The sequence below is a fragment of the Rhipicephalus microplus genome, chromosome X (assembly GCF_043290135.1).
Source record: "Rhipicephalus microplus isolate Deutch F79 chromosome X, USDA_Rmic, whole genome shotgun sequence".
Taxonomy (NCBI): domain Eukaryota; kingdom Metazoa; phylum Arthropoda; class Arachnida; order Ixodida; family Ixodidae; genus Rhipicephalus; species Rhipicephalus microplus.
In genome coordinates this window covers 11,750,414-11,764,338 of record NC_134710.1, presented here as the reverse complement: position 1 = coordinate 11,764,338, position 13,925 = coordinate 11,750,414, and the positions used below count along the sequence as shown (strand labels likewise).

The 13,925-nt window shown below is 45.0% G+C and overlaps 1 protein-coding gene across 2 annotated transcripts in view; it reads left to right on the top strand.

Moving 5' to 3' along the window:
* Positions 1 to 13,925, top strand: part of abs (ATP-dependent RNA helicase abstrakt) — a 160,751-nt gene that overhangs the window by 72,895 nt on the left and 73,931 nt on the right. For both annotated transcript variants that reach the window (XM_037426588.2, XM_037426587.2), the window contains exons 7-8: positions 7,578 to 7,669; positions 10,573 to 10,726. In XM_037426588.2, coding sequence (XP_037282485.1) covers positions 7,578 to 7,669; positions 10,573 to 10,726 — 246 coding nt within the window. The remainder of the gene's footprint in view (positions 1 to 7,577; positions 7,670 to 10,572; positions 10,727 to 13,925) is intronic.

The window sequence follows — 13,925 nt, the reverse complement described above, 5'->3', positions numbered from 1 at the left end:
GTCCTGTAATGGCTGTAGTCAGGCTGAAGATGATGATGATGAGTCTTGTAGGTACTTCAGCCACTAGTAAATGTTTAGTTTCTTAACTAGGCCACACTTGTACGAGGGCTTGCTTATCAGCTTTCGCTCTATGTTGCCCCGCTGTGGTGGTGTAGTGACTGAGGTACTCGGCTGCTCACCCGCAGGTCGTGGATTCGAATCCCAGCTGCGGCAGCTGCATTTCCGATGGAGGCGGAGATGTTGTAGGCCCATGTGCTCAGATTTGGGTGCACGTTAAAGAACCCCAGGTGGTCGATAATCATATGGTGGTTTTGGGACGTTAAACCCCACAGATCGATCAATCAATCTCTCTATATTGACGTCAGTGGCTGCGTTGTCAGGTATGTTTCTAGGAAAGCGTTGCACCATTTTCTGAACATCTATCTGGACTTTGTACCACTTTGATTCTGAACTGCTCATTGCCATGCATTAAACGCCTGATGCTCATTAACGAGAGCCACAGAAAAATAAATTGGTGCTTCCTTAGCTCTTGCCTCCGGGGTGGCTTGCTGTCTACATAAACATTGAGCCACCGCATGCTGTGCTCTCGCCTCCGAAGTAGCAGGTTGTTGTTGGCGTCGCGGCTCTGCCACTTCCTGGATTCTTATTTCTGGGCTAGCTCGTTTTCTGCGTTGGCATCGCCTTTCACGGGCAATAGTGCATTCACGTTCGTTTTCGTCTATGGCACAAAGATAATCCATGGTCCGGAATGTACTTGATCTTCATCTTCATCAGCCACAGCACAAAGCGTGCGTAATGCCTTACAGATATATACCTCGCTTATCAGCAGAATGACGAATGGCATAGTGTCATAGGGGATGTTTCCCTGCTTCACGAAAGCTGCAGTGGGTGTATAGTGGGTACCTTGCATGTATTGTGCCGGACAACTGACAAGCCTAGACCATGAATTTTTTCACCCCCTTTAAAAAACAAAGAAAGAAATGACGGGCAATGGGTGCTTTTGCATAGCTCCTGACTAGATTCCTCACCCTGTGACAGCTCTTTACAGTCTTTACCAATGCAGTTTCAAGCACTGGCATTGCTTTGTGGTAGAATACTTGACTACCGCATAAAAGGCCTGGGTTCAATTATGGCTTGGACCTTGTTCTTTTGTTATTTTTTCTTATTTTGTGCAGTAGCTGCAATGTACACTGACAGTAGACTTCATCATCAGCCTGTCTACGCCCGCTTCAGGACAAAGGTTTCTCCCATGATCCGCCAATCAACACGGTCTTGTTCTTTCCGTTGCCACGTTATCTCTGAGAACTTTTTAATTGCATCGCCCCACCTAACTTTCTGTCTCCCCTTCGTGCATTTGCTTTCTCTGGGAATTCATTCAGTTACCCTTAAGGACTAGCGGTTATTCTGCCAATGTGCTACGTGCCCGGTCCATGTTCATTTCTTCTTTTTGATTTCAACTATGATATCCTTAACCCCGGTTTGTTCCCTGACCCACTCTGCCCTCTTCTTGTCTCTTAAGTGTTAGCTTTCGCCGTCTTTCAAGCACTCGGGTGCTTGAAAGACGCCGTTTAGACAATCGTTTAGGTGGCGGAAGCGGAACGTGCTCCCCACTTTGGTAAAAGTGACGATGGGCAGTTCGGTGAACATTCGGCCCACTATCATGTCAATTATTTGTGAATCATTGGGGACTATCAGGACAGGCACATTTTCTGCGGTAACGCCATCTATGCTTAACTTAGCCTTACAATGACTGAGGCTTTTCATCACGGCACATGCTAGCTGCCAAAACCATATAGTTCAGCCCGTTTCCAAACCATCTCGATACCACATCGCACTGCTGCTGACGCTCGCAACAAGCAACCGGAACTCCCTGTGTCAATGAGGCCTACAAGGATGAAGTCATTGTTGAACGTAACTTCGTTGAGCAATGCATGATTGGCCCCAGTGCAAGGAAGTTCTCTGACAGCATTCGCCTCGTTATGCAGCAAAGCCTGCCAGTTGCGTTGAGTGTGATTAGTTGCTTGGCAACGCTGACACTTGAGCGGGCGCTTAGGGTCAGGGCAATCGCGTGCGATGTGGCCATAGACATTACAGTTATAGCATTTTTGCTCACTGAGATGGTTGACAGACGACAATCCCAGGCGTCGATTTCCTCGCTCGATTGAGTCAATAGTCGCTTTACTTGGCATGGGCAGTCTTCGTTCTAAATCCGGTGATGACGCAAAGCTTCGGTTGCGAGATCTCAAAATCTCCCGCCGTTCACGTTCGATGGGCTCGAACTCTACGTTGTCGTGAAGAAGGTCGTTGTCGTCGTCATGCACCCTTCCGAAAAGCATGATGCGAAGTTTGCGGGACCTCAACCCCATGAGGACTTGTTCTCGCGTATTGGTAAAGTCGAGGTCGACTTCATGGCACAGATGCACCTTGGCATGGAAATAGGCCATTGTACTCTCGTTGCGCAGCTGTACACGCTCTTGCATCTTGAGCCATTTTTCTGCAACACTAGTCTGGCTGACAGAGGTCCGACGGAAGCGTGTCTCGAACTCCTCCCATGACATGATCTGTGAGCTCTTCGAACAGTACCAGTCCTTGGCAGCTCCTACCAGTCGGGCTTTGGCAGTTTCTAGGGTGTACGCGGCTGGCCACCCGTGAAGGTTAGATGTGCGATGAATATTCTCGTTCCACTCATGCCGATGGAGCGTCCTCGGAGCTTACGAAGACACTCATGTTGTGGTTTAAGTCGGGAATCGCCTGAAACGTTGCCACTGGTTCAGGTTGCGCTGCGTTGGCCAGAGACAGCCGTTCCAGCAGGGTTGCTAGTAAATGATCCCTTTCTTGGAGAGCTTGAAATAGGTCACGAGTCGAGATAGTGTCGCCATGGCCAGATGCTGTGTCTCTTTCATTGGTGCTTTACATCTTAGGGTTAGGGATACCAAATCCGTGCACTGATTAAACTCACGTTTACTCTTCTTTTGGCAACTGGACTGGCTATCACACTTCTGAAATGTTAGCTTGCGGTGTCTTTGAAGTGCCCGAGACGTTGAAAAAGGAAAATATTTGCTTGACTATCATGAAAACACAAGCCGCACAGGCTATAAATGCCACACAGGCGAAGCGGCACAAACGTCACTCCGTCCTCATCATCGTCTTCCTTTACTATCTTCCTCAGGGCACGTGCATTTCCAACATAAGGTTACACCTATCATTTTCTTTTCCATCGCTCGCTGTGATGTCCTGAATTTTGGGTGAACCCTTTTTGTAAGCCTCCAGGTTTCTGCTTCGTAGGTAAGTACTGAAAAGAATCAGCTGTTATATACCTTTTTCATGTGAGTTAATGACAGATTACCATTCATGATTTCATAATGCTGGCCTAACATGATCCACCTCATCCTTATTCTTTCGGTTATTTCACTCTCATGGTTCGGCTCCGCAGTTACTACCTGTCCTAAGTAGACATATTCTGTTACAACTTCCTGCGTCTCTCCACGTACCGCAAAGTGCTGTTTTCTTCCGAGACTGTTGCAAATTACTTTAGTTTTGTGCATAGTAATTATAAGACCTACTTTTGTGATTTGTGGGGTTTAACGTCCCAAAACCTCCATATGAAGACCTACATTTCTCCTTTCCTTGTCCAGTTCTGTAATCATGAGCTGTATTTATCCCCTGAGTTACTTAGCAAAGCAATGTCATCAGCAAATTGCAGGTTAATAAGATAATCTCTATTAACTCTTATTCTTAACTCTTCCCAATCTGGCTCCTAAAAACCTCCTGTGAACACGCGGTGACTAGCATTGGAGAGATGCCCCACCGCGGTGGTCTAGTGGCTAAGGTACTCGGCTGCTGACCCGCAGGTCGTGGGATCGAATCCCGGCTGCGGCGGCTGCATTTCCGATGCAGGCGAAAATGTTGTAACCCTGTGTGCTCAGATTTGGGTGCACGTTAAAGAACCCCAGGTGGTCAAAGTTTCCGGAGCCCTCCACTACGGGGTCTCTCATAATCATATGGTGGTTTTGGGACGTTAAATCCCACACACCTGGCATTGGAGAGATCGTGTCTCCCTGCCTTACACCCTTCTTTATTGGGATTCTGTCACTTTCTTTGTGGAGAACTATGATGACTGTGGATCCACTGTAGATTTGTTCTACTATGTTTATTTAGGGTTCGTCGATGCCCTGATTTCGCAGTGGCTGCATTACTGCTGATTTCTCGACTAAGACAAATGCCTTCTCGTTATTTATGAAAGCTATGTATAAAGGTTGGTTATATTCCGCGCATTTCTCTATTTCCTTATTGATAGTATGAATATGGTCTATTCTGGAGTAGCCTGTACGAAATCCTGCTTGATTGATTTTTTGGTTGATTGAACTCTAATGTCACCTTAATTCTATTAGCTATAACTTTCGTAAATACAGTGAAATCTCGGTATAACGAGCTTCAGGGGACCGTGGAAGTTTATTCGTTATTTTGAAAGGTCGTTATAGTGGAAGCTCAAAAATCAACCATAAATACTTATTTTTCACGGACCAAAACGACTTACCTTTACAACGGTGGGTCCTTGAACTCGTTTTTCATGAGAAAAAAACAAATGCACTAGTAAACACCAAAAAATGTACGTTTACTTTAAAGAAGTCTGTGTGTTTTTTTTTTTCTTCTTTTTTTGACGCAAGCAGCACAAACTTTGCACCGCGAAGGCCTCCAGCTCATCCACATTCCTGTGGTGCGATTCGGTTCTTTGGTCACAACAGCCTGCTTTTTGCTTTCCAGTTGCCGAGGAATATCCATTGTCTCGCTTAGCGAAAACTGCTTCCGCTTCTTCGTCGCAAGCACAGATGAACTCATTTGTAGTATCACTGCAGCGCGAACGCCGACTTTCGTTGAGGACGCTATAATTAATCATCGAAAAGAGAACACGACTGAAAAAAAATGACCTCCAAAGAAAAACCCAAAGCGTCACAGCTGTCATCACCTCTTTGGAAGAAAAAAAAGTGCTAAAAAAGAAAATTTCTCATGTTTCCTTTTCTGCTCTCTGGCTGCCTCAGATTTTCCACGCCCATGCTTCCTGCTCCTCGTTGCCACGCTGACCTTGCCCTCCGTTGTTGCCTTCACCTCTCACCTCGGCGCTTGTAAACCTGCACCGACAGCGTGTCAACAAAAAGAAAGAAAAGAAAGTCGCCCTTTCGTTTTTTTTTTTCCTCCACACCGACGTGCGTCTTTCGAGAAGCAAAACGTCCGTTCGCTTTGTCGTCTGCTTGCGTACCGCTCCGGTGGTCGCGACGGATTTCACAACATAAGTTGGTAGTACTGAGGCGTTGTTAATATAATGCGGAACTAAATTAATGCTCGTTATTCTGAAAAGTTCGGTATTCTAAAGTATGTAGTAGTGAAATAATTTTACATTGAAACTATTAGCAGTTGGCGCAGGATTTTTCGAAAGTTTGTTAGTCTGAAAAGTTCGTTAATGTGGGGTTCGTTCTACCGATATTTCACTGTAGTGTAGCTTGCTTTATTTTATGATTTGCCCCCCGTGGCTGCATTTTGTTCGGCGCTCTTTCAGTGATCAGTCTGCAGTGATTTCTCGACTAGAGAAGACGGTTGTACAACCTTGATGTCCTTGATGTCTCCTTTCTTATGGATTAAGATGATGTTGGCATTCTCCCAAGATTCTGGTACCCTTCTCGTCAAGAGACACTTCTTATATAAGGTGGCCAGTTTTTCTAACACAATTTCTCCACCATCTTTCAGGAGGTCCGTTGTTATCTTATTTTCACCAATGGCTTTGTCTCTTTGCATTCTTTCTAGGGCCTTCCTTACTTTTCCTGTCATTTCTGGTAAGATGTCGAATTCCCCTGGACTAATATTTTTTCATGATATTATCCTGGTTGTTTTGGCTTCTGTACAGCTCTCTGTAGAACTCCTTTGCCACCTCGACCATTCTATCCATATTGTTTATGACATTGCCTTCCTTGTTCCTTAATGCATAAATCCAGTTCTTGCCTATGCACAAGTTTGCCTCCTCAGCTTTTAGGCTTCTGCTGCTTTTTACAGCCTGCTTAATTCTCTCCATGTTATACCTTCTGACGTCGGCTACCTTATGTTTATTGATTAACTTCGAAAGCTCCAGTAGCTCTATTTTGTCGGTTGCATTTGAGGCTTTCATGGTTTGTCATCTCTTAATAAGATCTTTGGTCTCCTGAAATAGTTTGCCAGTGTCCTGTCTAGTGGCTGTGCCTCCAACTTCCATTGCACACTCTTTGATGATACTAGTAAGATTATCATTCGTTGTGTCAACGTCAACGTCGGTTACCTCGTTTATTGCCTCGAATATATTCTGAAGCGAACCTCCGAATTCCTGTATTTTTCCTCTCACCGCCAGTTCATTAACTGGCTTCTTGCGTATCAGTTTATCAGTTTTTGTCTTTGCTTTTTTAAGTCTAGGTGAATACGAGCTCTTATCATTCTATGGTCACTGCATCAAATCTTGCCAACAACTTCTATATCCTGTATAATGCCTGGGTGTGCACACAAAATGAAGTCTATTTTATTTTAGGGGTGAAGCTCCTAAAGGCGTGGGTCTGTCCATCCCTTGTATGTATGTACGTGACCGCCTATAGTTCCACCTTTGCCAACTGCCACTACTTCGTCCTTGCAAACATCCAACTACGCCCCATCACCGATCTACCACTTCACTGATCATAAAGCAAATACTGTTGAGAAGCAGCCAATATGAAATGCAAGATGGTCATGTGCTTGTATCCAGATGCGCGCTAAAGAGCCATAGATTGTCCCACTGTGTCCATTCCTTGTTTGTACGTGACCGCCTACTGTTCCAACTTTGCAAACAGCCCACTAATTTGTCCTTGCTAACATCCCACTACGCCCCATCACTGATACACCACTTCGCCGACCATAAAGTCATTATAACGAAGGGGGAACGAAAGCGACGTATAACTACCACTTACGAATAATAAAATTTCTTGTATAAATATATACAGTGCTTGTCACGTCTTCGATGATAGAGTGTGCGATAATCGCGGATGGTTCACTGTTCAGCGATGAAACCCTCCGGCGCTTCACCCCACTCATCATCATTCACTCTGTGGATATGCTGTGATTTCTTTCACAGTAGACTACATCCCCATTAAAATCAGCTGTTGTGAGCTCGTAGCTGCTTACACTGTTAAAGAAAAAAATAGCAACAACAACAACAACAAAAATATTCAAAGCAGCACAGCAGCAATCTCATTTCTCTTTTGATGTTCCGGGACAGGCAGCTTGGCTTACTTAAAGCCTGTGTCATCTTGGCTTGATTACACAGCAGTGAGGCTGTGTCATTTATTTGTTTAGAGTATAGAAGAGACCTGTGCCAAAGAGGGGTGCTGCAGAGCTGGGTGCACAATGCTTTTCTCTTGTAGTTTACTGTTGAATAGTGTTATGAAATTTTATGTAGTTTTTTTTTAGAGAGTTCCATGCTTCACACTATTTCTTATCTGTACTTTGACTGAATGCATTTTTCAATTCATTTTTAGCAAAGAAAAAAGAAATGCATTGTAATATAAGTTTTTTTTTACTTGTCTTAGGAAATGAAGTTTCCTCGAACAATCCTGAACAGCTTACGCTGCAAAGGCATTACAAAACCCACTCCTATCCAAATGCAGGGTCTGCCAGCTGTGTAAGTAGTCATTGTTGTACCGCATACCTTCCACCTGTGTTATATAGCACAGGACAAAACCTCCTCCTTGTGCTAGTGATGCGTACACTTGGTGCAGCTTGTTTTTTGGTCTATTGTCGCTGTCTGCTTGCTTATTTCTCTCAAATGGTGTGTCAACCTGTACTTTGTGTTGTGCTTTGCCACTGTCACAAGTAAATGGCAGGTTGACAACTGTCACATCACCTTATGAAGCGAGCATTGAATTATTTGTTGACCCTATCTGCTATGTTTATGGCTCCTATTTTTTCACATCAAGGAAAGCTTAAGTGACAATATTTAGTCCTGCTGTTCTACTTTAGCATGTGTATTTGACTAACAGCCCGAAAAATTGCAGTTGACTAGGAAGTGCATCAGGAGTGTGTGAACCAAAGGTAATGTCCAAATGCAAAAAAAAAAAATCTGTTCATTAATTCTGTCATTTGAAAAAATCGTGAGCCAGCCCTGAGACTTGGCGAAAAAAAAAAAAAACATGCAGCAAACACTGCTGTGATCATTTTAGCCAAATTTTGTAGTTGCCCTTTCTTTATAGATATGCCCGACCCTCACTTATTTCAGTGGGTTGGGTGCCAGCTGTAGTATGTGGTCAAACAGCAGCGGCATATGGATCAGACATGCTTCTTGCCATGGGGTGTCATGACATTTTTGGGCTGCACTCTATGTTGGGCTAAAATTACGCATTAGCAACACTAGCGCAGACAGAAACCACAACAGGAGACTGTAATCGCGTTTCATGATGTGCATTGATATAGCTTCTTTCCTCCATGACTTCCCTCCTTGTGCAGCATCTGGCTCTTCTGTATGAGAGAAGAGAGAAAGTGCTTTAACCACGTGACAGATCCCTGTAACTCCACTTTTTCTGAATAAATTTGAGAAATTTTCATAGCAATTAATTCAAGAGGCAATAAACTACAATACTTAAAACTTTTTGTTAAGATTACTTGTAAAAGTGGTTGAGGGCCCATTCAGGCTTGAATAACTTTTATGTTCTGTATAATGTGTTGTTGGGTTAGTTGCAATGCATCAAGTACATATATCTAGCCAAAAGTGGATGAACACGGGAAACAATAAAAGAGACAAGAAAACTGCTAGCCGCTTTCCAGTCTCCTTCTTCATTTCCTGTGTTGGTCTGTTTTTGGCTAGATATATTTACTTGAACTTTGTTGTTTATTGTGCAGTTGTAGAGATTTCTCTTGATGGTACCAGGAGAAGTGTGCAGTGGCTGTCTGCAACTGACCCTGTGAACTCCTCCATCACCTGTTACAGCATATGCACTTACGGCGTATAGCAGTCTCCCATTTATCACCATAGGCGGGAGTTATTGCATTCGCTCTGCCACATTTCGGTCAGAGGTGGACACTATCGTGACGTTTGATATGTAGCAAAGGCTGATCACTGGCTTTTTTCTAGTACGGATCGGTGAGCACATTAACAAGTATGGGATTTGTCAGGAATTGCATCAGTTGGCTTTAATGTGGTCGTATAATCACCTTGGAAGTCTTTGCATGGCAGTGGTGATAGTTGGCTATGCCCGAGCTATCAGTGCTGCTAATATGCCTGGCTATGCCTGAGTTATCAGCCGTGGCTTCAAAAACCAGAGGATCGGCAGCCTCATTAACAATATATTTCAGCTGAACCAGGCGATCTAGAGTCGCCTCATCAACAGGAGTGAGGACAAGGCCGACTGTTTGAGGAAGGCGCTGCCGGCATTGCCTTCACCTAAGAGGTGCTGCACCTGCTATAGCATTTGGAAGTGTTTTGTCACTAATCTCCTCAGTGTGAAAAAAATGTCGCAGGCAAGTGCATTCCGAATGTAAAGTACGTGTGAGGATGTTTTCCTGAGGTGCTCATACAGTGTTTTACTCTAAAAACTCTTTGAGGACGTCAGTCATTGAGTACCTTCACTGACTATGAAGAGATCAGTTGGTAGTCCTGCATCACCTGCAAAGTGATGCGTTGCAAGTGGCATTGTGCTTGAGCCTACATAAACCACACCTGGCAATTTTGTGTCTAAAAGAGTGGCAACTGAAATCGCGGCTCTGTGATGTTTAGGAGCAAGGGCTTCACGAAGTTTAATCTGTGGAATTGTTTCTAGGTTCAGTCATGTTTTTGTCTTAGGTCAGCACTTTTGAGCATGGATGAAAAAACGACCAACATGTAAGATGCTAAGCTGATAACTAGAACTTGGGCCCCCTTATCATTCTCTATCTCCTTCCTGCCTTTTTTTCTCTCTGTGAGATCTCTCTAGCATCATAGAAGATTTTCTTATTTATGAAAGAACGCCTTCCTTGACTTTTCAACAAAAATAATTAGGAAACATGCATGAAATTTTCAATGCATGATTTAAATGAGGCCTTCAAGAATGTAAATGTGCAATTTTTAAGAGTTATTGGTTCTGAAAAAAAAAGGGGGGGGGGGTCGTTTATGTCTTGTTAGAAACACACATTGCATTTTTTTTTGCATATAAGAGTGAAATATTCATTATGAATTTTTTCAGCGAGATGAAAATTTTTCATTTGGTCCTCTCAACAGAAAAGAAAATAGAACTGGGCAGGTCACAAAGGGCAGGTAACTGTAGCAAAAAAGCCAAATGATTAAATTTAAGTGCAAAAAGTGAGGCACAGTACAAAACAAGAGCTGTTTTCATGTGAATAATGCTATACCAACTCGCCCAAGTAATCATTTTAGCTAAAGAAGAGAATGACACAGGGAGACAGGCAGATAACTGGTGGTGTATCAGGGTTACAGCGGAAGTGCCTAGAGATGAAAATGGCGGGTATTGAAGCGGTGCAATGAAGCTGAGAAGTTTAGACCTGTTTCTGTTGCAAGTCAGGTTACATGCATTTAACTACAGTTCTGTTTTTTAGGCTTTCTGGACGGGACATGATTGGCATTGCCTTTACTGGCTCTGGCAAGACCCTGGTATTTGTGCTACCTGTACTGATGTTCTGTTTGGAACAGGAGAAGCGGCTTCCTTTTATTCAGAATGAAGGGCCATACGGCCTCATAGTGTGTCCTTCGGTAAGGTTGTGTTCACAAGACATTCTTAACTTTTTGCACCATTCTTATGTTTGGATTGATGCATGTATTTGAAAGTTTCAGTGTAGTATAGTGGCATTAATATTTTTAAGAGTCTTGATTGAACTATATGTCATTTGATTGATCCATTAAGCTTAATCCCATGCCATAGAAGTGTTAAGCCTAAAGTTAACAGGCATGTGTGCAAGTTACAGCAGTGTTTACAGTGCTACATTTACTGCCAATTTCAAGCCGAGTATTGTAACCTCAGTGCACACAAAATTCTTCTTCATCTAAGTAAGCAGAGAATTTCGTTCTTTGTGAAAAATAGCAGATATTGTCCATTGTGCTTATTTCGAGCACCATGTTACTGTGTTCTTCATGAAGCATCTGCATTATCCCTCACTTTTCCTTTTGTCCACATAAGTGTGAGCTCTGGACTTGGCAGAATAGTGATTGTGACATATGCAATGTCGTGCTCCTAACAGTAATGATGCTATTTACAAACACATTCATTTTCATGACTTGTAGCTCATGCTGTTTCATATAAATTTTGAAGTCACCAAGCTGCATCCTCGCTTTGCACTTCTTATAATATTGTTACGTGGAAAATAACAGTAGTCAGTCCGCAGCCACAACGCAGCTCACCGACAACGTCCACTTCTTCACTCTCAGTCTGAGGCACCTTTCTTGGGTATGTCCCACTATGCCCTTTTTTAGTCAGTCAGCCGAAATCGCGTAATACGACCCCCGGCGGCAAAAGCGCCGACCCGGCGAGCTTACGGGGCCACAGCAGGAGCAGTGAGGTAACGCTTGACCCTTGATACGTAGATGATGTCCCGGGATAGCAGAGCTGAAGAGGTTGATGGATTATCAGGGACAATTTCATATGTAGTGTCGGTCACTCGTCTAAGCACACGGTATGGGCCCATGAAACGAGAGAGAAGCTTCTTTGAAAGGCCTGCATGTTGCGTAGGGGACCAAAGAAGAACGAGGGAACCTGTCGGAAAGTGTTCGTCGTCACGATGCCGCTCGTCGTAACGATGCTTCTGCGATTCTTGGGACGCCATAAATCTGCTGCGGGCAAGCTGACGAGCATGGTCAGCCCGGGTAATAGCATCGCGTGCATATTCAGAAGTAGCCTGTACAGCGGCTGGCAGGAAGGTATCCAACGGCAATGTTGGTTCGCATCCAAACAGAAGGTAAAATGGCGAGTACCCAGCAGTGTCATGCCGGGAGGAATTGTATGCGAACGTCATGTAGGGTAGTGCAAGGTCCCAATCACGATGGTCGGCCGAGACGTGTTTCGATAGAATGTCTGTCAGGGTACGGTTTAAACGTTCTGTAAGCCCGTTTGTCTGGGAATGGTACGATGTCGTGAGCTTATGTTAGGTAGAGCAGGAACGCAGGATATCGTCAACCGCTTTCGAAAGGAACGTACGGCCTCGGTCTGTCAGCAGTTGACGAGGGGCTCCATGCACTAAAATGAGATCGCGTAGTAGAAAATCAGCTACGTCTGTAGCACAGCTTGTTGGCATGGCTCACGTAACTGCATAGCGGGTAGCGTAATCTGTAGCAACCGCAACCCACTTGTTTCCGGAGGTGGATGTTGGGAAGAGACCGAGAAGGAGCAAACCAACACGGAAGAATGGTTCGATGGAATGTCAATGAGCTGAAGATACCCGAAAGGGAGTCCCGACGGCTTTTTGCGGCGCTGGCAAATTTCGCAAGCGTTGACATAACAACGTACAGAGCGTGAAAAGCCAGGCCAGTAGAAGCGGCGTCGTACACGGTCATATGTGCGAGAGACACCAAGGTGACCCGCGGTTGGCGCATCATGGAGCTCGCATAGGACTGTGGAGCGCAGGTGCTTTGGTATGACCATAAGTAGGTCGTGACCATTGGGCGATAAATTACGCCGATGTAAGGTGTGGTCCTTTAAGGTAAATATGTGAACAGAAGCCTCTTGCAGTGAAGATTCGAGCTGTTGTATTAGGCGGCTGATATCCGGATCGCGACGCTGCTCGTCCCCGAGATGAAGCAGCTGGGAGATGGAAAGGATGCAACCCACAGAATCAATGCTCGTAGGATCGCAGTCGGCCACAGGGTAGCGTGACAAACAATCCACACCTTTGTGCATTTTTCCTGATTTATACACTACGGTGTAAGAATACTCTTGGAGGTGGAGTGCCCAGCGGGCGAGACGACCTGTGGGTTCTTTGAGGGAGGCGAGCCAGCAAAGAGCGTGGTGGTCGGTGAGAACTATAAATGGTCGGCCGTATAAGTAAGGGCGTTATTTCGTGACTGCTCACACCAGCGCTAGGCATTCGCGCTCTGTGATGGAATAATTACGCTCCGAGGGGGACAGCAGACTGCTGGCATAAGCTATCACGCGATGCTGCCCACGTTGTCGCTGAGCCAACACAGCGCCTATTACGTAACCACTGGCATCGGTGCGGACTTCCGTCGGTGCCGTAGGGTCGAAGTGAGCCAGAACAGGAGAGGAAGTGAGCACAGTGGTCAGGTCGGAGAATGCTGCTACTTGCGAGGGACCCCAGATAAACGTCTCATCTGGTTTGAGTAAATTTGTTAGGGGCCGAGCAATTTCCGCGAAGTTCTTGATAAACCGCCGAAAGAAGGAGCAGAGCCCCACGAAGCTGTGGATATCTTTGGCGGTTTTTGGCACAGGAAAGTCCTTCACAGCTCGTACTTTTTCTGGGTCAGGCTGTACGCCGTAAGCGTCAACAATATGTCCAAGTATTGTAATGCCGCGGCGACCAAACCGGCACTCAGATGAATTCAGCTGAAGGCCGACGAGACGGAATACATCAAGAATTTTGGACAGTCTCTCAAGGTGCGCTTCAAAAGTGGGAGCAAACACGATCACGTCATCCAGATAACAAAGACACTTAAACCACTTGAATCCATGGAGCAGGGAGTTCATCATTCGTTCAAAGGTGGCGGGGCATTACATAAGCCGAAAGGCATGACTTTGAATTGGTAGAGGCCATCGGGTGTTACAAAAGCCATCTTCTCTCGGTTCATGGGGTCCACGGCAATCTGCCAATAACCAAAACGAAGATCGATGGAAAAAAAGTAGGCGGCACCATGGAGGCAATCAAGGGTGTCGTCAATTCGGGGCAGAGGGTATGCGTCTTTCTTGGTGATGTTGTTAAGGTAGCGATAGTCCACACAAAATCGC